We start from the raw sequence: 27,742 nt of genomic DNA, 5'->3' as shown, positions 1-27,742 counted from the left end.
TACATGCCAAAACACAGATGGTTATGCAGAGCAATGAAACTCTTACTTTGCAGGTTCTCCTCACACAACTAAAAAGAAAGTAATAAATTAGTAAAACAAGTGCTTTGTAGCACTTGTAGTTTATGTGTGGGTGTAATTAGAATTTAAAGTGCAAGTAGTTGCAACACTGTCACAGTGATAATATACAGGGAGTATGCAATATTAGCTATGAGCTAGTTCTTGTGCTGCCCTGATTAGTGCCTTTGGGAAAATAAGCTGGCCAAGCTGGCATCCCTTTTCTGATCATGTGTTTTTGCAGCTCCGATAGTTGGCTAAATTCCCACTGTGCTAACTTGATCTTGGCCTCTAGTCTCCGTGTCCATGGAGGGTACGGCTCCTTGTGGCTGTTCATCTTGTAGCCAAACATCTCAGTGATCACTGCTGCTGTAATGTAGATGAGTTGGCTGCTTTCCGTCTTGGTAGCAGTAGGGTTTGTCCATAATGCTACATTCACATCTTTACACTTACCGAGGGCTTTCACATTCAATGTCTTCAACGCACCAGTTGTTCATGGGGCATGGTACTCAATCTTCGATGGTGAGGATGATGGTATCTCCCCCCTGACCTGATGTCCAAACTCCCTTTTGCTTTAGCATTTATGTTGTACCTCATCAATCTCTAGTTGAGCTAGCAGTTGCTTCGTTTAAATGTAGAAACACCTAGCTACTAGTTTTTTTGCTTTTGGGTATCGAATTGTCCCACATCCTCTTCATGTAAACCCTCCTTTTGGGATTACTTGTGTAGCAGCATTCCCACCGTGCCCCACTCTCATCCTCTGTCTAGCCTACTTAGAACATGCAAACCTAAAATCCCCGGCCAGATGGTATATAATCAGTATATAATCCAGTCCTGTATCCAAAAACCTAATACCAAGCTAAAGCGTTAGAAGCCTTGTGTTGGAAAATTTGTTTCAAAAAGATACAAATTTGTCCAGCGTACATGGAAATCTTGTTGGGTCACGTCTGCAGTTCACAGTATTTGTTTTTTGGCTTTGATGCTGCTTGGATGTGTTGAATGTAATTTCCCAACCAATGTTTCAGTAATGAGTTAACAAGAATGTTGTGAATGTATTTGTTCTTTTGTCCCTCTAATGATGAATAGGAAAACAGCATAAATGGCACAAAAAGCAGTTGGCTGTGTGTTGTGCATAAAGTCTCCATTTTTGAAAAATGTCTAGTGGTTTTAAGATTGGAGTGGAAACAGAAATGTTTACAGATAGGATCCATCTTATAATTGTTCAAAATATTGCGCTTGTCTAGAATGCCTTCAGTTGGAACGTTAGCTGGTGAATGGCACTGTATTGCCTCATTCTTTTTGTAAAGACCTGAATCATTTAATTCTTTTTTCTTTGTTTTTTTGCCTGTCCCGTTTGGCTCTTTTGCCATCAGAATTGTTGTCTAAAGGCGAAGAAAGATGCCCAACGGATTTACCAAATGGACCATCCCAGCCTTGCTGTAATGGTCTATTTGATTCACCTTTTATTGTTTATTTTATTTTATTTTCACTTGCTAAATATGGGCCTTGAATGTGTGGGTGGTTGTGGTGGAGCGGGAAGAGGGAGGCAGCTGGAGATGGAGAGGGAAGGAAGGGAGGGGCAAGTGACCCCTCCCTGGGGCCAGCTCCCCCTGCTGACCCCAGTAGGCACCCCCATACTCTGCGACCCGCCAGGGAAAGGGGGCCCAGGCCCATCCAGACCGGGGCCCAGTTCGGCAGCGCCGCCTGGCCCCACAGAGCCCGGGACAGCCCACCCGACCCCACCACAGAGAAAACTGCACCCACCCCGTCATCCACTCATCTTCCAGACTACACAAGACAATAGACGCCCAGGCTGAGATCTTCCTCCACCTCTCCTATATCTCCCCCTCCTGCAGAGAGAGTTCCTGAAGAGAGGAGACCTCCTGCAAGATGTAATAGCCTCTCCCACCAGTTGAAGAGCCCCCCAGGTGGCTCGATGCACTGGTGGCACCCTGCGCCAGGGCTTGTTGTGTCTGTTTTTTTAAGACCTTTCATATTTAGTACTGTGAAAGCCTCAGTCAGTTTATGTGTGATTAATAGATGTAGTTTCCGGTTCTGGAAATTTCAGTAAGCGGAAGTGCCTTAAACCTGCACTCTTATTTATACAATCTGGTTGTATAGGAGTCTAAGAAAAAACCCTTCTGCTCCACTCTCTTCATCAGTGACCCCAGTAGATTTTAGGTGAGTTCATTGCTAATCTTACAACATGTAGGTCATTTTTTAAAATGATGGTTCCTATTAGAGTCCAAAAGGACGATAAAACAGAGCGCGCTTAAGAGTTGGTCCACTGTGTAACTGACAAGTCACTACCCTTTGAGTATGCCAGAACTGAACACAGTTACACTTTAGAAATAGAAGTTTGAGTGACTGCAACTGAGAACATTACATTTCTACTGTAGTTTCATAACAATTTAAAACATGTAACACAGGTTCAGACTGACTGAATTTGAACTTCAGGAATTTATAAAAAAACGTGAACACTTGAGATCTTGGACCACATATATAAATTTTAACCAAACACATATAAAGACTGAGATTTCCTGTTTGAGCAGTGATGTTGACAAAATGTGTCCAAATGGATAAACATGCAAATATCTGTTAAAGTACCCAGAACCATTTTTGTAGTAGTCCCTGCTTCACTAACTCTATCCAGGACCACATTTTGCCAGGATGTTGCACACACAGTCTCACAAGGTGAAAATAATACCAAGCCATGGTGTTAGGAGCCTCATAACCTATGTTAGAAAAGTTGGCTTGGCTGTAGCCCAGGAGGTATAGAAGGTCATCTGCTAACTGATCCCTGGTTTCGCCAGTCTGCATGCCAAATGTCCAAACCCAAAGTCGGAGTGTGAATATGTGTGGATGTTAGATAGAAAGCACTTACGCATCAAATAAAAGTGCTTGTATGAATGAGGTAAGTTGTAGAGTAGGAAAGCGCTATATAATTATATAATTTATTCATGAAAACCTTCATTAACAATGTGCCTGAGCAAAGTGTTGGCTCATTAAGTCAAGTGACCACACTACTCTAGAAAAACTGCACTGAAGGGAATAAGCTATCGGTTTCCTTTCTTAATCATTGTTGTGATCATTAGGACTAATTTAGTGGTCATTTGACAGCCCACACATGCTCTTTAGAGACTAACAGAGGAAAATTCTCTTAGTTCTGATCATGTAGTCATGTGAAACTTGCAGGTTTTCTACGGCATGTACACATTACAAAGTACATGCAGACCCACCATGTCCAAAAGAGAAGTTGTTGGATGTAGTGCAGAGAGAGAGAGAGAGAGAAATGGTACTGCCATAGTTAGGGAATACAAATGGAAAAATATAATCTGAAAAACTGAAAGCAGATTTTTTTTAGAATGCAAGTTGTGGTGAAAGCAATCATAGTGGAAACCTTTACTGTTATTGAGGAACTGAATCCTTTTGACAGAGGACCAAATTTGGCATACGGGTCTTGATTTCTCAACTGCTGTCTTGTACTTTCTGCCAGGGTTCATTAAACAGTCTTTGCAGATTATTACTGAAACTCTGATCTGATCTTATCAGATCTTATTCAGTGTAGATATTGCTGCTTTCCCTCCTTGAAGTCCGACTGCCTTCACTAGTATGTGTGAGGGCACTTGTGAGGTTCAGCGGGTTCATTTCGGTAGACCAGAGTATGTCAGTTCTTGTGGGGAAGACTTGGACAGCTAGTTCTGGAGGTCGGCACTGGATTGTGATTGTGGCCACAGCATTGAAGGCCGAAAGTGAACAGATTCAGCCCTCCCTCCTCTCTCTCTCTCTCTGTCTCACACACAAACACACACTTGTTGGTTATTCATATCTTGTGGGGACATAATGCTTTCCCTAGCCGTTTACCCTAACCCTAACCATGAAAAATGAAAAGCCTAACCCCTTCCCTAAACCTAACCATTAGGTTAGTCACTAGGATTTTGGTCCCCATAAGGGCTGTTGGTCCCCACAAAGATATGAATGCGCACTCACACACACACATGCATGCACGCACACACAGGCACACACACGTACGCACCTCACTCACCGATCTGTTTGTGTGGAAATAGTTCAATCTGATATTCAAGACCAGCAGGCTTTTGTAACAATCACTGGACACCCTCCAAACTTTTGTCTTTTTTTTATTTGTTAAATAATTTCTTTATTTTACTGTTGCACTCATTGCCAGTGAATGCAGTCATGATATTTTCTTGAGGCAGGATGAAAATTATGGGCTCAAAATGTGGTCATAAATATTTTGTACTTTGTAGGTCTTTGAAGGGAATAAATGCCCTTTTACATGCCAACCCAGCGTTTTCCTTCATCACCACGAAGGAAAACAGTCTGTGGTCGTCCAAGTTTGGTGATTTTTGTGTCACAGGACTATGTGTTTAATACAGGGACTTCCACAGCCTTTTCAACAGCGCTGCGGACCGCGGGGGGGGGGCAGTGTTTTGGAAATGACAGTCTTCATTACAAAGCTTTCTTCGTTACGAATTAGCATACATGTTTTTATTGAACATTTGAAGAACTAGCAAAAAAAGAGAAACTCTTGTAGAGGACATAAAGTCAGAGATAGAAACGACAAGGAGCAGGTGCATCTAGTACAGGTAGAGCTGCTGCAAAAACCCACAGAGCCCAGCAGCCAGCAACAAATTCTGGATCCTTTGCTTTTAGTTAGCAGTTAGCATTAGCAGCACATCCTGCGTCGGATGTGAAAGGACTTTTATGCTGCGCACTGTGACTCACAGCAATGGTCCCGGGTCAGCCCTGACTTTGTGTTAAAATAATCCTAAAGTAATAAGTAGTAATAAGTATTTCTAACCACTGATATACCACAACTTTTTCCTTTCAACAGCTGCTGAAAGTTAGGGGACCTAGCTTCTATCGGGTATTTATATAGAGATCCTCTAGCTTCAAACTGTATTACCCTTCAAGGACCTGCAGCTCAAAAAAGCGCCCCTCCGACAGCCAAACCCATCTGTTCTCTGATTGGATTGTTACATTTGTGATTGACATGACATTGACCAATCAGATGAAAGGAAGAGAAATAGGGTCAAAATTCGTACTTGTAACTTGCAGGGTTTTTTTGGCTAAGTCCACACACAAATCTTTTTTACACACACAGTGCTTTTCTTGGCTGCAGATTTGAAAGGTTACATGTTTTTATAGGTTTCATTTAGGGGAGTGAGCAGTAAACAAAGTCAAATATGCTCCCCTTGCCTGTCTCAATTTAGATTACAACACCTGTCACCTCCATAACAAACTAGATGCTGGTCAGTTTATATAAACAAGCATGCACAAAAGCTTTTTTACATACGCTATTGTGTCCACTGTGAGTACACAGACACAAATTTATCTTAACAGATAATTGTAACCCTTCAACCACAAAATGTTTTCATGACTGCATCGTACAAGCAAACATTTCATACAATGAGGTGTGAAAAGTTACAGTACAGTTCTGCATTAGCCTGCTGCATAATCTGAACAGAAGAGCTATTTAAGACTTTACAGGGTCATAGCTGAGCTATGTACAAGGCTATCACTTTCTGTTTATTTATACTGTGGCAGGAGGCCTATCATATGAAAGGGATGAAAATATGTCTGGTTGACAAATGGCTCTCCCTCCATGTTATCATCTTCTTTCTGTGGCCATGCACTCTCCTTGTATCCCTCATTTTCCAGTCCCGGAGAAGGACATATCATTTTCCATTAGTGTTAAATCTTCTGCACATACAGTATAATGTGCTGTGTGTACTGTATTAATGACATTTTCTTTGAAAGCCACCAACAGGAGTTATCCAAAACTTTGTATAATTACTAATAATATTACATATTTTAATTTATAAGAATTATTTTATTTTTAATTGCTTTTTTGATGACAGTTTTGTTTTTGTTCAAATGCAATTTAATTTCTGCAAAACCTTTCATTTATCCGTTATTGCTTAATATTCTGTACTATTTTTTATGTTATTTTTACATTTCGCTCTGTGTCATTATTATTGCTATCTTAGATCGATCGACTGCCTGGCAACCTTCAGTTGCTACATAAAAATGTGTATTACCCGACCACTCAGCGAGTGGTTCTTGGAAGCTGCTTGCTCTGACTGGGTGAAACAGTCACAGAGAGAGTGCTGCACAAAGTAAAAGTTGTTCCCCACCACTAAACCCAACATTAGATGGATGAATGTTATTCAATTTGTTTCACAGTTTGAAAAAATATAATTACAGCAACAAATCCAACACGTTCCCATGCCAAAAAGTAACATTCCGACGCTATGTGACAAATCGTCGGTATGTTACACGTTTGGAAACATGAGAACTGTTTGGATCTACACATGTAAATTTATCTTGCTTTCTCATCATGAATCGCTTTGGAAAAAACTATCTGATATGGTTAAGGTTGTGGTTAAGGTTAGGGCTGGAATACATGGCTGGAACGTGTGTTACTGCCAGGAGCATCATTCTATTGGATTCCATCCACAATCTGGAGCATAGCATAGGGAAGGTTACCTTTTGCGTTACTATGAGACGTATCGGGACTAGGGCTGCCACGATTAGTCGACTAGTCACGATTATGTCGACTATCAAAATCGTCGACGACTGATTTAATAGTCGACGCGTCGTTTGAAGCTTTGTAAGATCACAAAAGACGCAGGAATAAGTAGAAGGATTTAAGAGTGTAATAACGGACTGAAACAGAAGATGGCAGCACTGCATGTACAAGGATGCCAGCTGCCGTTAACCCCGAAGAAGAAGAAGAAGCTGTGTCCCAGAATTCATAGCGCAGCCCAGCTCAGTTTACAACAATGGCGGCAGCTAGTTAGTTTTAATATTACTCTTATTATTCTTTCTGGGTCACAAAATAAACGTTTAACATATTTTCAGGTGAGAATGTAGCTGTGTAAACCTCAAATATCTGCTCAGTTTATCAAGACACCACATATTTTCAAAAGCGCCCCGACATTTTCGGAGACGTCTGTTGCCCACTAGCTCGATAGCTAGCCGGGGGCAAGGCTCACTGGAGCCCATGAGAGCACCGGACTCCCGGCAAATCGTTTTCAAACCCACTGCCGTCTGTCGCTACTCAGGTTAAATATATATAAGTCACTTAGATAACTTCAAAATGTTATTGTTTGGCTTTTTTAATATTTTATTTGTTCCTGAGTAAATCGGTTTGGCTGAGATTAAAGTTATAGTTTTTACACAGCTGAATAAACAACTGATTATCAGAAGTGTGAGATTCTCGAGAATATACTCCGGTGTCCTGTTATATTTTAGATAGCAAGGAGTTTATTAAACTTCACCGAAAGAATCTGCAAATTTCATTAAAATTTAATAAACTATCATCTTGTCTTTATTTTTAGTGAGCACATACCGTAAACACTTAAAGCTGTAAGCTAATGATAGTTATATAAGAGCAGATGCTGCTGGTGCAATAAGCTGTACGTTTTACGTCCAATGGATGATGATCTGATTAGTCGACTAATCGCAAAAATAATCGGTGACTAGTCGACTATCAAAATAATCGTTTGTGGCAGCCCTAATTGGGACGTGACAAATTGTTGGTATGTTAAGTGTTGGGATTGAGGATGCTCTGACAAATCACTTACAGATCTCATGTCTGGTCCATCAGAATAAAGACAGACAGTTGGTGTCGTAAGCCCCGCCCTCTGTTCAAAAATGGTCGCTCATATTGGAAATAAATGGCTTCTTTCACTCCTCTTTCAAACCAAATGTCTTCTCTGTCCAAAATATGAACACTGGCATTCTCGAAAGAGTGATCTTTGTCCTTTAGATGCAGATGGACCGCCAAGTCTTGTCCTGTCGAGGTGGCTTTCTATGTTGTGCCATGTGTTTATGAAGTGGCTGTCTGGTCTCTCCAATGTAGAGGTCTGAGCATTCCTTGCTACACTGTACAGCATACACTACATTAAGTTTGTGTTTAGGAGCTTTGTCCTTGGAATGAACCATTTTTTGTCTGAGTGTGTGGCTGGGTCTGGAGTACACTGGGATGTTGTGCTTGGAGAAGAGTTTCTGTGATAAACCTGTCACATAGGGGATGACAATATTGTTGCGTTTGCCTTTCTGGCCCTTCCTAGTTGGTGTCTGATCTTCTTTTCTGTGCATCTTTGTTGATTTGATGGAAGTCCATGTTTTAAGAGCTTCCTTTACATGTGAGTGTTCCCTCTTTTTCCCCTCAGGCTTAGAGGGAACATTTTCTGCCCGGTGTTGTAGGGTCCTGATTACTCCATGTTTGTGTTCCAGAGGGTGGTGGTCCCTGTGTGTGTGGGGCTTCCGGTAAACTTCAATGTTTAGGTTCCATTCTCTTGAATACGCATGGCACAGTCCAGGAATGGCAAACTGTTATCCTTTGTGTCTTCCCTGGTGAACTTTATGTTTTTATCCATAGAGTTGATGTGAGCAGTGTAGGCTTCTACTTCTTGGGTTTTGATTTTGACCCAAGTGTCATCAACATGTGGCTAGGTACTGTCCCTTTAAAAGAGCAAAGAGTGTGTCTTTCCACCTCCTCCATGTAAAGGTTGGCTACACTAGTTGATGGTAGCCCACACACACGGACCAGTACCTCCAGAAGACTACTAATCTTAATGGTTGTACGGGCAACTTGAAAGACTTCTAGAGATAAAACATCTGATTACTTTACAAAATTAAGTCAAAACTCCAGACTTCATGGCATTTCAAACATGACTAAAAAAATGCTGATGCACTCAGCCACTTAAAGCCAATGCTCGATATGGAAGTGTGTGAGATGATTTTCTGGACAGGGGCAGTTTCTTGTGACTTGGTTGCGGCAAGAATGCATGTGGAAAAGAAATAATCATTATTCCTCTTTTTATATGTTGTTAACACCAGAAAGTCCTCATGTTCAAATCTGCAGCCTTCCAATCTGTCTTTTTTGAGATCTCAAACATTGATCTCTGTAACAACGTTGAGCTAAGCTGCTAATCTTCCGAAATGTCGGACTAAAAGATGGCAATTAAGAGCACATGTCCCATTTGTCTGAATGTAGCTCAGGCATTTATTTGTTTCATTAAGCAGTAAACATGGTTGACGGCGTGAAGTTTGGTCAATTGAGAAGATAAAGAATGGGAAGTACAGTGTATCAGCCTGGAGTACACGAGCATTCACACCATTGTTTTTAATAATAAAGGATGTAGAGGATGCCTAGTGCCTCTGATCACTGACAGCTGACCAAACAATGATCAGTGCCCTAAGCTATATTCATACCGACTTTATTTTTACCATAGTTCTGTGCCAGCATTTGGGAGCTCCAATAGATGTACTATTTTTATGTGCTGAAGGAATACACAAACACTACAATCACAGTGTGTCAAGACAGCCAGCTTATATCCAGTCTAATAAGTGTTAAATTTAGTATTCAAATACTAAGGGCTAATATTGATATGAATTACGGTGTAAAACGACCCAATGTTCAAGACAGTATCCTTAATTCAAATGATTAAATTTAACGTAAAATGTACCTCTTCTCAGTTACTGCTTAAAGACAGGCAGATTGACCTGCTGTTTCAGTTCATGGTTATGTAGATGGAAAGCAGCTGCTGTGTATACCAGTTGCAGCAGATGGCTGCCCCTCCCTGAGCCTGGTTCAGCCGGAGGTTTTTTTCCTATTAAAACGGAGTTTTTCCTTCCCACTGTTGCCAAAGTGCTTGTCCACAGGGGGTCATATGATTGTTGGGTTTTTATTTTTTATTTTAGTATTATTGTAGGGTCTACCTTACAATATAAAGCACCTTGAGGTGATTGTTGTTGTGATTTGGCACTGTATAAATAAAATTGAATTGAATTGAATTATATGTTAGCTGTTAGAAGTAGTTATAGTACAGAATATTATACAGGGTGGGCCATTTATATGGATACACCGTGATAAAATGGGAATGGTTGGTGATATTAAAGTCCTGTTTGTGGCACATTAGTATATGTGAGGGAGCAAACTCCTCAAGATGGGTGGTGACCATGGTGGCCATTTAGAAGTCAGCCATCTTGGATACAACTTTTGTTTTTTCAATAGGAAGAGGGCCATGTGACACATCAAACTTATTGGTAACGTCACAAGAAAAACAATGGTGTGCTTGGTTTCAATGTAACTTTATTCTTTCATGAGTTATTTACAAGTTTCTGACCACTTATAAAATGTGTTCAATGTGCTGCCCATTGTGTTGGATTGTCAATGCAACCCTCTTCTCCCACTCTTCACACACTGATAGCAACACCGCAGGAGAAATGCCAGCACAGGCATCCAGTATCCGTAGTTTCAGATGCTGCACATCTCGTATCTTCACACCATAGACAATTGCCTTCAGATGACCCCAAAGATGAAAGTCTAAGGGGGTCAGATCGGGACACCTTTTTGTTTTGCCCATTCTGCAAATTCTGTGCGCTGATCTGGGTCATCCTCGTTGAGATGCTGCAGCAGCTGGAGTTTGTAAGGGTGCCATTTGTGAGTAGCCAATATCCTCCGAAGGGATGTTCGACTAATGCCACTCTCCAGTGACATGCGGCGAGTGCTATGCTGTGGGCTCTTGCTGAGTGAAGCTAGGACAGCCACTGATGTTTCTTCATTAGTGACAGTTTTCTTGCGTCCACATTTTGGCAAATCCAACACTGAACCAGTTTCACGAAACTTAGCAAGCAGTTTGTTAACTGTAGCATTGGAGATGGGTGGTCTCGTAGGGTGTCTTGCATTGAAATCTTCTGCAATGACCCGGTTACTGCGTTCACCAGATATCAACACAATTTCGATCCGCTCCTCACATGTTAACCTCTTCGACATGTCAATGGCTGTGAACAAAGAGAAACTTGTAAATAACTCATGAAAGAATAAAGTTACGTTGAAACCAAGCACACCATTGTTTTTCTTGTGACATTACCAATAAGTTTGATGTGTCACATGGCCCTCTTCCTATTGAAAAAACAAAAGTTGTATCCAAGATGGCCGACTTCTAAATGGTCACCATGGTTACCACCCATCTTGAGGAGTTTGCCCCCTCACATATACTAATGTGCCACAAACAGGGCTTTAATATCACTAATATCACCCTGTACTTTAGCACCAATAGGTGCATTTAGTGTTTTGTGATGTATTATTTTTTTACTTGAACTTGCTTACAGTGCCCTTACAATACTGTTTCATGGCAGGATCCCAGAGCTGTACAATAGACTGAATGCTGGGCGATCCCAGACACTAAATCGCTTTAGGTTCCAGTCTGTCTCATTCATTTACAATATGTTGTCTGGAAAGTAAATAATATTCCAAAAATATTCTGAAGATTCTAGCTTGCATCACAATTTACTTTGATTTTTTTGGCCACTAATCAGCCACCCTCAGCGATAACCTGCAGTTAAGTCAACAAATCTGTGAATCCGGTTTACTGGAATGAATCGGATGCTTGGTAGCTGGGGATCGATCCACCAGGGCCTCTGCTCTGGGTGAGAAGTATAGCATAGTATAAAATAGCACTTTTAGAATTGTTTTTGTTTCAGTTGTATTTTGTTAATATAAAAACTGTGAAATCTTACTTTCAAGGTGGAAAAAATTGTAAATAGTCAGTATCTCACACCATAGTATTAGGACATGTTCATAATCATCTGCAGAAAACCTCTGTTCCTGTATGTTTTTCAACTTTTTCAGCTGGAATCATATATGACAGCTAGTCAGTGTGGTGAGAGTTTGATCCATCTCTATTTTATTATTATTAAGTACAAGGCTTAAAAAGAGTTCACCATACCACAGGGCCCTGAGATTTAAAGTATAAAGTATACATTCTTTATGGAGCTGTAAAAGAGGAAAAGATTAGTGCATGTCTGCTTGCATTGCTTTGGCTTAACATTTGATAAATGTCTTGGTGACTCCCTGACACAGAGGGGGTAGAGCTGATCCACTCAGAGATACTAACTAGAAGAAAATTTAACTTGATGATGGTGCTTTACGAACAGTCGGAGTGTCATCTCAGTTGATCCTGTAGAAAATGTGTTAACCAAAATTAACTGCAATCAGTACTTAAATTGTAGGGATATTTCCCATAACCAGTAATTGCACTTAATAGTGCAGTCAGGGTATCATAATAGTCCTACGGGTTCAACTCCTGGGGAAAATTGTTTCATTTGTCAGTGAAATCAAGTTGACTGCCCTGTACTTAAGAGGACACATCCTTGGGACGTATTCTCTGCAGCGTCGACCTGTCCATTGAGCAGAATTAAAAAAGCTTTAATCTCAGTGGTTTGAGGACAAGGCTGATGAAAAGGGAAAGGGTAGTAAGTGGAAGCGATGGGGGATGATGCTGTTCTGGAGGAACTCAAAGAATTTGTCATGAGAGAGATGCTCTTAAATATTATCACCTCCTAAAACCAAAGTGATAATTTCAGGAAGTGGTAAGAAGATTTCTTTTTACAAAGAAGCAGAAGATTTTAGTGTTGGGAAAAGATCACATTTTCCAAAGGGTCAATGCACAGTGAATCACAGAGGGCAGAGAGATGAGGCTGCAGTGCTCTCTATGGGCCAAAACCTTCAGACACTGGTGGCAGCATCCCAGTCCCTTTTGTGACAGCAGCTGGTTTCTGTGAGCTGTCACAGGAAATCGCTTACTGTGAACACAGATTTAAAGTGTTGGGGCATTTTCCTGTTAACTACAAAGTGCTATGAGCATGATTAAAACTGACTTGTTCACATATAAAATTGATATTGATCCAAAAGACATGAAAGTGTCATTTTTAGTGTATGCATGTCTTTGTAATGTGTTTTTTGTATTTGATTTGTTTCTTGCATTTGATTGTGCTCTGCTTTTCCTTCAGAATTCGACCTGTGCCAGTTCACCCTGGTCAGAGCCAGCAGTATATTATAAAGCCCAAATACTACCAAAGGCACACCACTCACACACAGACTCACATCCAGACCCAGCCTGAAAGGCCTATCCCCCTAACAGTGGGACACAACCCTATCCACGGTGAGTAAGTCCTAAAAATCATCTTTTCATGCATCTTCTCTCTGTCTTAATGAGTGTTTTACTGTGGTACAGAGTGTGTTTTTTAGTCGGTGAGAGTGTTGATTTCTGAAACCCTTAATTTATAGTGACTTAACTATACTTGAGCAGCATAATCCACAAAGATGAGTAGCATGTTTGTATTATTGCAGTGCAATGGCACGTTATCTAGCTGACCTTAATTCAGTGCGATGTTCAGGTAAATTGTTTTTTCCTGCTGTGACAACTTGATGTGTATCTGCAAGTTGCTTTGTAACTCACCTCCAGCAACTTATTTCATGGTGTATCTGACTATTAATACCGCTTTGTTCTGCCCTCCACATCTTGTGCCTCCTATGTATATTTATAGAGGTCTCCAAACAGAGCTGTGCTACCAATAGTGACATAATAGCCTTCCTTTGGCTACTTTCAGTTAGTGTGATTTTTTTTTTCTTCTTATCTGAAAAAGTGAAGGGAAGTGTAAGAATATTTACTACATTACCCACAATCATGAATGAATATACACAAGACATTTCAAACGTAACTTTAATGATGTCTGTGTCCGTTTTCTAAATTAAACTGCTTAATGGGAGAACTACTGAGAATCCTGTTGATACATTGTTACAAAGTTACCACTTAATAATAATTAAGTAATTTTTATGCACATACACGCACAGAAACCATCACATTGGGTCTGACACTGTGAGGATGTGGAGAGAATGTGCAGCTTGCAGTTCGGCAGCAAAAGGATTTGTTCAAATTGCAGCTCCAGCGGTAAATGGCATAAAGACTTAAGCATCGCTTGCTGCTCTGGGCTGTCGAAAATGAATTATTAGTCTCATTTTCTGTGGGCAATTTCAGACAAAGGGAGGGAGTATAAGAGTTCGAATTGGAGAATGGAATGAAATAACTGTGTCATTTGGGGAGAACCAGTCAGTTTGCTGAAACAACAAGTGCCTCTGTAGATTTGAGGGGAAGGAAGCTGCCTACAGCTGAGTCTATCTGCTACCTATCCTCCTTTCAACTTTCTTGCCTGACAAATTATCCCCACTTTACAGTTTAAAGTGGACGCCAGCGTGCCAAACATCTAATATACTGTATTTCCTCACTTAGCCCGTGAGTTCATAACAATCTGATGGTGCAAAATTGTAAACGGTTATGATTTAATGTATTGCAATATTTTACACAAGGCATAATATTGAGATTGTCATGTGTATCTATATTGTTTGCTGTCATCTGTAAACTGTATGGGTGCACAAACGGCACAACAGCTTAGTAAAGCTTCAGCATTTCACTAAAAACTGAAACACAAACTTCTTGGATGGTTTGTGCTGCTCAGCAGACCTTATTATTTGTCAGATTATTTATTATGAAACAGCACAAACACAATAGAAAGGTCCAGCTACTTCCACATGCCGTTTATCCTTAATGAAATTCAAGTGAGTGAGTTATAAAAACATTCAACTCTTTGTAAATGTGTTAATTTCATTGCTGAAGTCTGGCTTTTCAGCATGGGAGTCTGTGACAAAGTGGCTAGGACTGAATTCATGTACCATTTGTCACTTGTATATATTGTTATAATGTCTTCTGTTATCTTCTAGTCAATCATAATGCTTTAGTGTAGACACAGCACATGTAACCTTGGCTCTGCATACTATCCCGGGTCTGTTTAGGATAGCATTGGTTACATTCATTACATCTGTGCAAATGTTCTTAAAGCTAAATGCCACTTAATTATTAGTTGATTTGAATCTTTCATTTGTTTATGTAGTTTGGTTGTACGTACCATTGTGTGTTCCTTTGTGCAGGTCTTATGTGTAAAACTGGTATATGGGAAAGGCCGCCCCGTTACTTCCTGTTTATATAGGATATGATGCATTGATCATGTCAGTTGAGTGTAACCAAATGAAGGGGTGTTTCTTTTGTGTCAAATTGTTAATTTCCTTTAAAATTACCTCATGAGTCGGATTTTGTGACGAGATTGACTTTTCAATCCGTTTAGTTGGGTGAATGAGTTTGTTAAGTGGAAGAATGATCTTATTCCTGTTTCTTTGTCTAGACTGTGTTATTTAGTCTACCCTGTTTTCTCAACGGTAGAGATTAATGAGTTTCAGCTGTGGGTAAAATTCTGTATAAAGCAGGTGAGATTTTGACTGTGAGGGTCTTATGTTTTGCGAAACAATTGTTGAAAGGTGACGCCAGAAAATAAAGAACACTTAAAAGAAACTTGAACAGTCTGCAGATGCTGTCTTCCTATCACTTTCCTTGCTGCTTATGTTATGCTACCTCACAGTGTCTATCAGGACTTAGAGGAACAGGAGTTTCACTTCAGCTTCATTATTATTATTATTATTAAAAATGACCTAAACAAAATCCAACGAGGAGAATAAACACAATGTATTTCTATGTCATAAAGTAATAAACCATGTACTGTCTCTGGATAAACCGTGAAGTAGTTAGTAAACTTGGAAACAATCGTGCAATACCTTCGTGACATTTGCTTTTTTATTATTTCTGAACTTCCCAAACCATTCAGAGAGAAAAAAAAATCCTTTTTTTGGACCAACTTTGGCTGGCAGTCGGACCCTAATACATCTGACAGATCAACAAGAGCCATAATTCAGCAGCTCGTGGTTGGTTATTGTGGCTTGTCATAAATTCAAGGCTGGACTCCAACATCAGACTCACTGGGATGTATCTATGAATAAGCCAATATTTTTCAAAGGATCCTTAGACGGCACGAGTGGTTGTGCCTCTGGCCGCAGCCGGTTGGACTGACTTGAGGTTATTAATGGGGAAGTCAGCAGACAGAGCAGTGTTGATGCTTGGCTTTGCAGCATTGCAGACTTGAGCAGACCTATGCATGGCCACAATGACCCAGACCCGGTTTCAAAATAATTTCCTCAGCTCATTTGAATTTCAGCTAGCAGTTTCTAAATGCCAGAAAATGTGTCAGACATAAAAACCAGTGAAGGAAAAGGGGCACGGACGCATATGAGAGGACAGAGGGCAGTGGCCGCAATTTCCTGACATTTCTTTGCAGTGCATTTCTGGGAGAGAGTTTTTCTTTAAAACTTGGCTTCTAAATAAATATTTGGCAAAACCAAGTGTTATTTCAAGTGCCGTTCGTTGCCTGTTCATCTGCTGAATGAGATGTAAGAGGGCTTATAATAGAGCCAACATGTGCCTGCTGCTGGTTTCACAAATACCATACTTAAACGAGTTGCTAAAATAACAAAAATAACACAGAATAGATTCTCACATCATTTTTATAATTACAATCTAGAATGTAATGACCTTCTATAAATTACACTCCAGGCCTGTGTCGGTTGTCTACATAGTGTCAGATATCTCCCACACGGTACAACCACAAAGTTATAGTCTCCACATAGATGTGAGTGTCTACTTCAAAGTAGACCGAGAGTATCTGAAGTAAATTGTGTGTTTGGACTATGTTTGATAGCATTTTGCAGCTGAATATAGCATCAAATCCATTTACAATCATAAATTTTACAAATCCCTTGTGGGATGAAATTTGCTCCAACACGAGGTTTAGAGTCGGCTCATTCATCTCTCACAGTGTTATCTGGATAGCAGATCTCTGTGTGTCCATGGGCTCCATGCTTATCCGGTTTAACCCTCCTCAAGTCCAGACCGGTGTGGTAATGTACCTGGACCCGAATAACGCTTTAGCTGGAGTAATCTGGCATTACTGTTCATATAAATCATTAGAACCCTAAACTGATCAGGGGTCAGATAACTGCTACAGAATCGAGGTGTGTCTTCTATTTGATTGTATGTGTAGAAATGTTTGGATATTTTTTCCTTGTCAGTTACGCATATAAATACCTTTTTAGTAAAGGCATTTTTAATTTTAACAATTGGATCTCAGTCTGTCTTGGGGTTATTTATACTTTTTCTGTGATCAGATAGTTATTTAATTTAACTGATATACATGAACATGAAGTGCTGAGCAATCACAGCGTTTAATTAGTTTTTTATAGTTTATTGCTTTGTGCCATTTTATGGGGTGGAAGTAATGGTCAGCACATTATAAATATAATGTATATTGTTACCCTGTGACCCTAATTCAAAAGATTTGTTTTGGCAGTGCAGTTTTTTCCAGATGGAACAGGATTTAAGTAAGATCTATTGAAACACATAACTAAGATAACTCGACAATAATTTATTAAATCGCCAGTATTTGTATAGCGCTTTACTAGTCCCTAAGGACCCCAAAGCACTTTACACATCCAGTCATTCACACACAGGTGATGGCAAGCTACATTGTAGCCACAGCCACCCTGACAGAGGCGAGGCTGCCAGACACTGGCGCCACCGGGCGAAGTGTCTTGCCCAAGGACACAACGACCGAGACTGTCTAAGCCGGGACTCGAACTGGCAACCTTCCGATTACAAGGCGAACTCCCAACTCTTGAGCCACGATCGCGCCATATCAAATGTTTTACTTTCATTTAATGAACTGAAAGATTTCTGAATGATTTTTGATTTTGTTTCCCCCCCAGTAATAGTAGAGATAAATATAATTAGAAATAAACTGGCACCAAAATCACAGAACACACAGTCCACTTCAGGAGATTTCAATTCATTTCCATCCTCACAGGATGACATACTGTGTTATTGATCAGACAATTCAATTTGAAAACACTCTAATAGGCACCAACAAATATGTTAGGAGGGATCCAGTTCAATTACTCTAGTGCAAGTTAGACCTAGCTCACTGCTGTCAGCTGTAGTTGCCCATGTTGGCGCACCCTGCCAGTCAAAGCATGCATGCTGCTAACATGACCCTAACATCAATTCAATTCAATTCATACAGCGCCAAATCGCAACAACAGTTGCCTCAAAGCACTTTAAGGTAGACCCTACAATAATACATACAGAGAAAAACCCAACAATCATATGACCTGCTATGAGCAAGCACCTTGGCAACAGTGGGAAGGAAAAACTCCCTTTTAACAGGAAGAAACCTCCGGCAGAACCAGGCTCAGGGAGGGGCGGGGCCATCTGCTGCGACCGCAGGGGAGAGTACTAGCTGTAGCAATCAAGAATAAGGATGCATTGCCTGCATACAACTTGTGTTAAACATTATTAAAATATGACTGATTAGTTTGACTGAAAAACAATTCTCATGTTGACAGCTGTCACAACTTGTAAACATATTATTTATTTATGTGATGGCTTTTTTTGGTTAAGTGTTTGTGTGTTTATATAAAGGACAATTTTGTCATAGCATCTGTCAATTAAAGAAACATTACTGATTGATTTTTTTCCCCTCCTGGGTCACCACTCGTTGCAGTCTTTGATTTGTTGGGTTTTTTAGGGGCAAACACATTTGTCCCGTTAGTTCTTTTACTTCTTTGTACTTCCCTCATGTCCGTTGTCATAGTTTCAGCAGTCCCCCTCCAGAAGCTTGGTGATATTTGTGAGTCTTATTGATGCTATGATTATTATTCCTTATAATAAAGTATTCTGATTGTGATTAATGAGACAACGATTGTTATTCTCTCACTGATAAATTTATCATTGATAAAAAACTGTGTGGGCTTTGTCGACCTCACATTTCTTGGGTAGTGCACGTCGGGTTACGGTGCAGGGTTTCAGAGTGGTTTGTGGTTAAGGCGTAACGTAGATCTCCTGCTGAAGCATATATCCCCAGTTACTGTGTAACACAGCAAAGCTACAAATAGCAGACCCCTGAGCCTAATTTAATGGGAATACCATGGCTGGTTTTTGCTCAGCATGCAGTCAGCACTAGACTTTTTGAAAGTAGCAGACATGTTTGCTCTTCTAAAACAGGAAGCCTGCAGCCTCTCTGTCAGCCCTGTCCCACGCGACAGACAGCCTGTCAGCAACTGGCTGTGGTGCGACATCTGGTAAAGTTATTCTCCGTCTCCCCTCAGCTATCCCTCAGCTCTCCCACACTGCCAAAGCAACCTCAGACAAGTGTTAGCAGTGTGGGTCATGACTGAAGGTTTGGTCAGGGAGGATCACCTCACCATCACCACAGTGACCAAAGAAGCATGCCACAAATAGTATACAATCAGAGTAGGGATTTCTGGAACTGTTGATCTTAGGTCAGCTTAATTGTAGGACCAGTTCCTACAATTAAGACTAACTTCATCAGCTTCATGAAGCACTCTAACCACAAATATAAAGACTGCACAGTCTACACTCATGCCTTTGCAAAATATATGTTTGCATTATAAAATCCCAAATGTTTTCCCTACAAAATTCTTTGCCACCTCCTCAGCTGTACTTGGTCAGATCTTTGCTAATGATGTCAATTTAGGGTGCAAGTTAAAATATGTTATCTAAATAAAGTTGTTCTTTTATGCAAGAATTACCTGAGTTTTGACATTAGTGTTGTAACGAAGCCCCTTTTAAAAATCTTGAAATAAACAAGTCGTGGGACCTAAAAATGAAGTACCTCAATTCACTCGGTCATGTTCCCATTTGAACATTTTGTAAAAATGTGTCACTCCCACCTAAAACAACTTAAAAAACACTAACTGTCTAATAAGTGGCATAATAGAAGTTAAGGTATCAGGATGTATGCTTGATAGTGATGTGTCGGTCGCGAACGAAATGGCTCTTAGAGCCGGATCTGTGACGTGAACGACACGAGCCGGCTCCTTATCGTGAGCCGTGGGGGTTTTTTTTTCCTTCTCTCACCCTCTCTCTCGCACTTTTTTCCCGCTTCACTCAGCCTTGTGCTTTGCGCTGGGCAGAGGGGGGAGGGGCAGTAGTTACACTTGCAGGAGCACAGGAACAGAGCGGGAGGGAAAGAGAGAGAAAGAGAGCCAGGGACAACAACGTCACATTAGAAAGGTATAGTAATCATCCACAACTATTTTCAGTTGCGGATGATAAAGGATTCAGAAAGTTTATTCATGCAGGCCCATATGACAGAGAATGTGCATCTTCTTTTTGTTTTCATATTTTAATTTATATTTAATTGTGTTGTGGTTTGCAGCGTTTTGTGTTGTTTCATTTTAAATTTGTTTAAAAGGAAAAAGCTGAAAATTTAAAAGTTACTTAAAAGTTAAAAGTTGAACTGTGACTAGTTGGTTTTTGTATTATATGATTTATTTATTACATTTTATGTGGAGTGAATAAATAAAAGTATATTTACGGTGGCCCCTAGAGACAAAGCACATACAAACTTCAAAACACGTACGAACTCTGAAACACGTAAAAACTCAGACACACGTACAAAACACAACACAAGTGCTCCAGGATGCTGGGCGCAGTGTTGAGCTTTTGTTACCTAGTGGCTACACAAGCCAGCAAGTACCAACGACCGGATTTGGTGTGTGGTAGTAAAAGGTAAATGAACATTTTTTTAAATTATTTGAATATATGTGAGTGCTTGTGTATAAATACACAAACAATACACATATGTATTGTTTGTGTATTTATACACAAACAATACAATTTAGATCACTTGTGTAATTTAAGTGATCTAGTAGCTCTGTTTTGAAGTTCAGTTAACGCTAGAAATATGTTTTGGAGTTTGTACGTGTTTTGTCTCTAGGGGCCACCACATATATTTATATATAAACATATATAAATAAAACCACTTTTTTTACATTAGTAATTCCTTTTGTGCATAATTTTATATTATTGATAATAATAAATTAATTAAAGCAACAAAACAACCTAAAGGGCCGGTTTGGAGCTGAAAGAGCCGGCTCTTTTTAGTGAGCCGAGCCAAAAGAGCCGGCTCTCTAAAAAGAGCCGGAAATCCCATCACTAATGCTTGAGACAGTCTTTTCTAGTTCCCCTGTGCTCTCCTGCATCCTGCTGTCATATTTGTGACTTTGAGTGAGTAAGACTAGAGATGGAAGAGCTGATCTAGAAGCGATGACTGCAATGGTTTGGCCACGTCTGCAGCATGAGCAACCATCGCCTGCCATGATGGTTGCTCCCACGATGGGTGTACATCGTTGACCAAGACGGAAACCCTACGACACCCACAGCGACGTATTGGCTTCATGGATGACCTCCCCCGCCAACTGCCAGCTAGGGACAAAAGAAGAAGAAGAAAGAAGACTTAAGAAGCCCTATATAGATGTAACTACATGACATGTTTGCCAGTGTTATCCATCCATCCACTTGTCTTTATTCTACTTGGGGTCACTAATGTGCAAAATGAACATCATGTTGTATTTAAAACTTGACACTAGTGGCTGAGACCCTAAAACTGACCAGGAACGTGTTTATTGAGGTCATAGAACAAGGCAGCTGGGGGCCATTTTCCCATAGACTTACCCAGAATATAAACCTGCACCAGGATTTAGATGGATGTGCCGTCAGATGTGCCGAAACAATTGAGCTTCATGGCAGCAGTTCCGTCTCACAACTTTGCAGACCTTAATTTTCAGCTTTCAGTGGGTCTTAATGGTTTGGCTCATCGGTGTACGTATTAATTCTTTTTAAATAATTACTGTTCCTTGTGGGTGGCTGTAGCTCAGGTGGCAGAGCAGGTCAGCCACTAATCAGAAAGTCGGTGGTTCGATCCCAGGCTGCCTCTTGGCTGCCAAATATCCTTGGGCAAGATACTAACCCCATGTTTAACCCAGGTGGTCAGAGGGCCTGGTGGCAGCCTCGCCTCTGTCAGTGCGCCCCAGGGCAGCTGTGGCTACAATGTAGCTTGCCATCGCCAGTGCGTGAATGTGTGGGTGAATGACTGAATGTAGTGTGAAGCGCTTTGGGGTCCTTAGGGACTAGAAAAGCACTATACAAATGCAGGCCATTTACCATTTGTTTGCAAAAACATTGCAGATGACTCTAAAAATGCGTTCCATGAACCCTGACTTTTCTTTTGAAGCCTCTACAGTTGTATGCCCTTTGATGGCTCACATAAAGCCTCTGTGCCTTAAAGGAAAACATCAGAAAGAAAAACAACTATCCCCCTTTCTGTACTCGCTCATTCCTCTCTGCTATGCCACAGCTTCTTTGTTGCCCGGATGAATCACGCCCTGAACCTTTTCTCTCTTCAAGATGATTATGTCTGTGTTGTGTAAGAGATGCTCCTTTACCTCTGTTTCCATATGCTCGACACGATCAACAAAAACCCTCTTCTTCTCTCATTCTCCCCCCTCCCTCTCCTGTTGCTACTTCAATCATGAAACTGATCAATGATCAGCTGATTGTCTCTCTTGTTTGTTTATCGCCCACTTTGCACCAGAAAGAGGAAACCAGCGGATGTTGCGCTAAACAACAGCAGCACGTTCAATAGGTCGCAATATGTACATTATCTCGGCAATACCTCTGAAAGATTGAAGATTGTATGTGGCGTTCCTCAAGGTTCTATTTTGGGACCTAAACTTTTTAATTTATATATTAATGATATCTGTGACGTATCAAAAAGGTTAAATTTTATTTTATTTGCAGATGACACAAATTTTTATTGCTCTGGAGAGAATTTGAAAGATTTGGTTGAAAATAGGATTTCTGAGATTAAAAAAATGGTTTGATGTAAATAAATTATCTTTGAATCTGACAAAAACGAAATTCATGATATTTGGCAATTGTGAAAAGGAGGAAGAAGTCATTATGTCAATTAATTAATGGAGAATTGATTGAAAGAGTTACTGAATTTCACTTTTGGGGTGTAATAGTAGATGAAAATTTGATGTGGAAATCTCATATTGAGTATATTAGAAAGAAGATGGTTAAAAACATTTATATTTTGGGAAATGTAAGAGATTTATTAGACTACAAAACAATGCGCATTTTATATTTTTCATTGTTTTCCTCATACTTTAGTTACTGTGTCGAAGTTTGGGGGAATACATATGAGAATACTAAAAAACCTCTAAACTTATTACAGAAGAAAGTTATACGAAGGATTCATAACGTTAAATATAGAGAACATAAAAATAAATAAATAAATTAAAATTAGGAGATTTAGTGAAACTACACATACTATTAATTATGTTTAAGGCTAAAAATAATATTTTGCCTTTTAAGTTACAAAGAGTATTTTTAATGTGTTCGGGGGGAGAAGACAGCAGAAGGAAATTTTATATTAAGCATCAGCTAGCTAGGACTACACAAAGATTAATGAGTGCAACGGTTAGGGGTATACGACTGTGGAACTCTCTTCATTATAATTTAAAGACTTGTATAAATTTGCATTGTTTTAAAAAGTGTTACATGTCTAAAACAATAACTCAACATGAAGAATGTGAATGAAATTGGAGTTAATTGAAAAAGGATCCATTATTTTTTTGCCTCATTTATTTTATTTACTTATCTTTTCTCCTTGTTACTATGTGGGGTGGTATATTCTGATTGTAAATTTGTTGTTTGGTTTGAGTTAGGACCGGAGATAAATGTTAATGTTAGTTTGTTCCTTGATTTTTGGTGCCCACTTGCAATATAAGTTGGATTGTAGATAGGGGGCAGGGTTTAATAAGAATATTTTCTTCTTCCTGCTCCTTTTCACACATGGTTGCAGTGCTTTACTGATAGAAAGTGTGGTTGGTTTGTCTGAAAGAACTAACTGTGGAAACTGTTGTACCAAGTGTGAAATAAATAAATGCAATGAAATGAAATAAAATGACGTTCAAGCTTGAAAAGCTGTTGTTAGAATTTATTTAATATTACTTTCTAGTATCAGCTGATGTTTGCTGGAGCCACAGCTGTAAAAGCTGCTGGTCATGATATCGGTTTGGATATGTGGTGAGAGGGAAACATGAAGATGATACAAATCATAAATATATACAAGACAGTGTACATCACTGTCACAACAGCGTTTGTTTTAGGCTTTATGTTTTTTCCTATAATACCTGGCGGTGTAGTTGGGACGATCTTTTGTCAGTTCAGCCTTATATATTATGTTTAACCCGAGTGACCACCTGGTCAGCTGGTGGGTAACAGGCATCTCCAAAAACATTAGAGCACTTATGCAAATATGTGATGTCTTGATAAATCAAGCAGATATTTGAAGTTTACGCAGCACCATTCTCGCATGAAAATATCTTAAAAGTTTATTTTGTGACCCAGAAAGAGTAATATTTCAAACTCCGCCACTGCCTCGTTTGAGTTTTGGATGAAATGGATTCTGGGATATTGCATTTCGTCATTTCAAGCTGATTGGAGACCAAAACAGCCAATCAGATTTTTTGCATCCAAGTCTGTGATTTGCTGGTTTTGTGGCACAAATATAATGGTTTATACGTGCACGGGCAGAAATGTTTAGAGCGCGAGCGACACATTGCGCAAATGCAAAAACTGAGCGAGAGCGGCTGCTGTTGTGTGTGTGGATAATAGCAAACACTGAAATACATTTTTTGCACGCAGCAATGAATTTTGTTCACTCAAATTTAGCTTTTCTTTGCTCAAAATAAATTTCTCCTCAAAATGCAACACTTGCACTTGCGAATTTTTTTACGTGCGCTCAAATCTTTTTTACGTGCGCTCAGAATAGTGGCACAAAAGTAACGCCATAGCTTTCAACCTTTTGAATTTTTTATCCAGGTTATCTTCAGCAGCAGACTCTCTTTATGTTCTCATTTAAAGAGGGAAACTGATGCATTTGCATTTTCCCCTCCCTGAGCCTGGTTCTGCCGGAGGTTTCTTCCTGTTAAAAGGGAGTTTTTTCTTCCCACTGTCGCCAAAGTGCTTGCTCATAGGGGGTCATAATATTGTTGGGTTTCTCTGTATGTATTATTGTAGGGTCTACCTTAAAATATAAAGCGTCTTGTGGTGACAATTGAACTGATTTGAATTTGACTCTTCTTCTGAGCAATATGGTGTAGGAAAAAAAAAAAAAAAAAGCCAAAATAAAGACAAAATTGGGTGAATACTATATATCAGCACAGTGGCTCAGTAAACCTTAACGTTTGATTTTCTTTAGACGAAGGTTTGTTTTAAAAAAGCTTCAAAATTGTTTGCAGATTGGAGGTTTCCAGGTGGATGTTTTGGAACCTTTTGTTTATATTTTTGTTCCTTTAGTGAAGCGAAGTCCCACATTCCCCCTGCCCACAGTTACTTTGCCATTCTCCTTTCCTTGTTTATTTCCTTTTGGAAATAATCTTCCCTCCAAGGGGAATTGGACAAACCATGTGTGGACTTTAAATTTTGGACGTCTATATATACTCCTGGCACTATTTTTAAAACCAGTTTCCATTGGCTTTGGGTAGTAACCGCTACATCACATTAAGTCCCTGTTTAATAGTTAATTTTTGCACCTATTAGTGAATGTTTAGGTAGCCTGGGGCGTTTTATCCAGTGGTTTTCACTGCTCTCGGGTTTTAAAAAAAAGATTCCTCTTTTTCAGCTCCTTGGATTTACTCCACGAGTCTGCACTCGCTGGCATGAACAGCTGACAGTCTTAGACAAAGCACTGAGTGCTGGAGACAGGGGTTTGGACCTGACACAGGGATGCCAAGAACCACTGCATAGGGAAGAGATATTAAAAGAGTGTGTGTGTGTGTGTGTGTGTGTGTGTGTGTGTGTGTGTGTGGGTCTGTGTGGGTGGGTGGGTGTGTGGGTGGGTGGGTGGGGGGACGAAGAAAATTGAATGGATTAAAGAAAAAAAGCTTCATGTAACTAAAGAGGTGTATGTGTTAAACAGTAGGTTACACATGCTGTGTACTTTGAAGCCTTCTTTTTTTCCTGTCAGTAATAACTGAGGGCTGGATTTCATGAGGGTGGAGAAGGAATATTTAGCGAACTTAGGAATGGGGAGATAAGCTTTTTTCTTTCATTCCTCTGTAAGACTGGGGCAACTTTTTTACGGATTTGGTGCCTTCATAGTAAAGTATTTTTGGAGATTTTGCTGTTTATTTGAGGTGCTAGTGTTCCTTAAGAGTAAAAATCAAGGGGAAAGAGAGAAGGAAAAGAAAGGCGAAGCACAAGGAATGCTTGTACTGGAGCTGAAGGTGGCATAATTGCTGTTTGTCTGTTTTGGAAGATATGCCGATATCCACCTCTCAGAGACTTCTGATGACGAATTGGAAGGAATCCCAGAGTTTTGTTTGCTGACTTCTCCCGCTCCCACAATTTTTTTTTCTTTATTCCTGCTCATATTTCAGAGGCGCCCCTGGATCTAGGAGCACTGGAGAAGGAGGAGGAATAGATAGGCAGGCAGTTTGAAGTGTTGGGCCGAGACACAAGTTTTTGAGAAATTGAAAATTACATAGTAGCTGTATTTTTTGTTTTTTTCTTTTTTTTAGTCGTTGTTTTGACTGAAGCCTTAGCAGATGATTGAGACAAGCTTCAACATGAAAGTAATTTCACTTCCAGTGGCTCAAAGAATAACCGAAGTTCCTCTGCTCTCCCTCCCTCTTGTCTTGCTTTGTGCCATATTTTTGGCGGCAGCAGGCAACCATACGGGAAGAATCAAGGTGGTCTTCACGCCCACTGTCTGCAAACTGACCTGCATAGGTGGCAGGTGTCACAACAACTGTGAGCGGGGAAACACCACCACCATCATCAGTGAGAATGGTCATGCCACAGATACCCTGACAGCACCCAACTTCAGAGTAGGTAAGTGATCCTGGCTTTTGTTGGTTGCGCACATCACCAATCTCGATGGGTGGTATTACTACTAACAAGCCTCAAATCTGGCATATTAGAGCTGCTGGTGGAAAAACATGTTGTTGACATGAAAATCTTTTGCATTTTATCACCACGTTCCTTCACAACAGTACACAGGTGTGAAATTATTGTGCCGTAATGAAAAGAGTCTGCTGTATTTTAACATGATTATGCTGATTTTAAGGATGATAATTTTACTGTCCCTTATGACTCTCATGACAAACGTACATGGTGAACATAGCTAAACAGTCATATATTTTTCTAATGCCAGTTTTTGACCAGCGATGCACAAATCCAAATTTTCCAGTTGTGTATTTTCTTAAATAATTCTGGTGATTTATTTGTCATTAACTGCTGATGTGTGATGTCAAAAAAGAACAGTTACACAGTTGATGAGAGTGGCACATTGTCACCAGTACCTTGTCTAACTTTTTAATCAGCACTGGACAGATTGCGTTTGCGTCACTGGGTGGAAATATCAACATGAAAGAGCACTGTGCACAGCCTAAGGAGCTTAGAACAAATGTACTATGCAAATCTAATAATGTTATTTTGCATAATGTGGGATCTTTACCTTACAATAAAAAGTGCCTTGAGGCAACTGCTGTTGTGACCATAAACGGATGATAACTAACACTATGTCTGAGACATGTCTTGGTATCAACAGAAAGATTTTACAAATCTGAAAGATAGTCAGTATCATATACAGTCAGTATCATATACAGTCAGTATCATATACAGTCAGTATCATATACAGTCAGTATCATATACAGTGCTTCGGGTGCTAGCTGTAACCAACACACCAACAAAAGTTATTTATTGTATCTCCGCTAGAACTGGACTCTTCTACAGCATAGTCAAGTAAAAGCTGCTGAAACATCAAGTTAATAGTAGATATGGAAGAAACCAATCAGAGAGCAGCCTTAGTCTCATTCAGCCAACTGTGACCAGACAGCGGTTAGCTATATCAGCTGATGATGAATTGATAAAAGTTATTGATGAATGGCCAAAAAAAGGCAAAATCTGTGATATTAATTGGTGAATGGTTGAAATTAGGTGGACTTAAAGACTGATGTTTTTCATCTTTAGCTTTTCAACTAAATTTAGAGACAAAAGGT

General features: G+C 39.9%; 1 protein-coding gene across 6 annotated transcripts in view; it reads left to right on the top strand.

Moving 5' to 3' along the window:
- Positions 1–27,742, top strand: part of ltbp1 (latent transforming growth factor beta binding protein 1) — a 134,892-nt gene that overhangs the window by 38,347 nt on the left and 68,803 nt on the right. For 5 of the 6 annotated variants that reach the window (XM_085243015.1, XM_085243017.1, XM_085243013.1 and 2 more), the window contains exons 4-5: positions 12,883–13,034; positions 26,406–26,573. In XM_085243015.1, coding sequence (XP_085099141.1) covers positions 12,883–13,034; positions 26,406–26,573 — 320 coding nt within the window. The remainder of the gene's footprint in view (positions 1–12,882; positions 13,035–26,405; positions 26,574–27,742) is intronic. The other variant, XM_085243014.1, reaches the window with a different exon arrangement.

Source organism: Mchenga conophoros, linkage group LG13 (assembly GCF_057382185.1).
Source record: "Mchenga conophoros isolate Kocher_MC1m ecotype Shallow Benthic linkage group LG13, M_conophoros_male_GT1.1, whole genome shotgun sequence".
Classification (NCBI taxonomy): domain Eukaryota; kingdom Metazoa; phylum Chordata; class Actinopteri; order Cichliformes; family Cichlidae; genus Mchenga; species Mchenga conophoros.
This window is presented reverse-complemented; position numbering and strand designations above follow the sequence as displayed.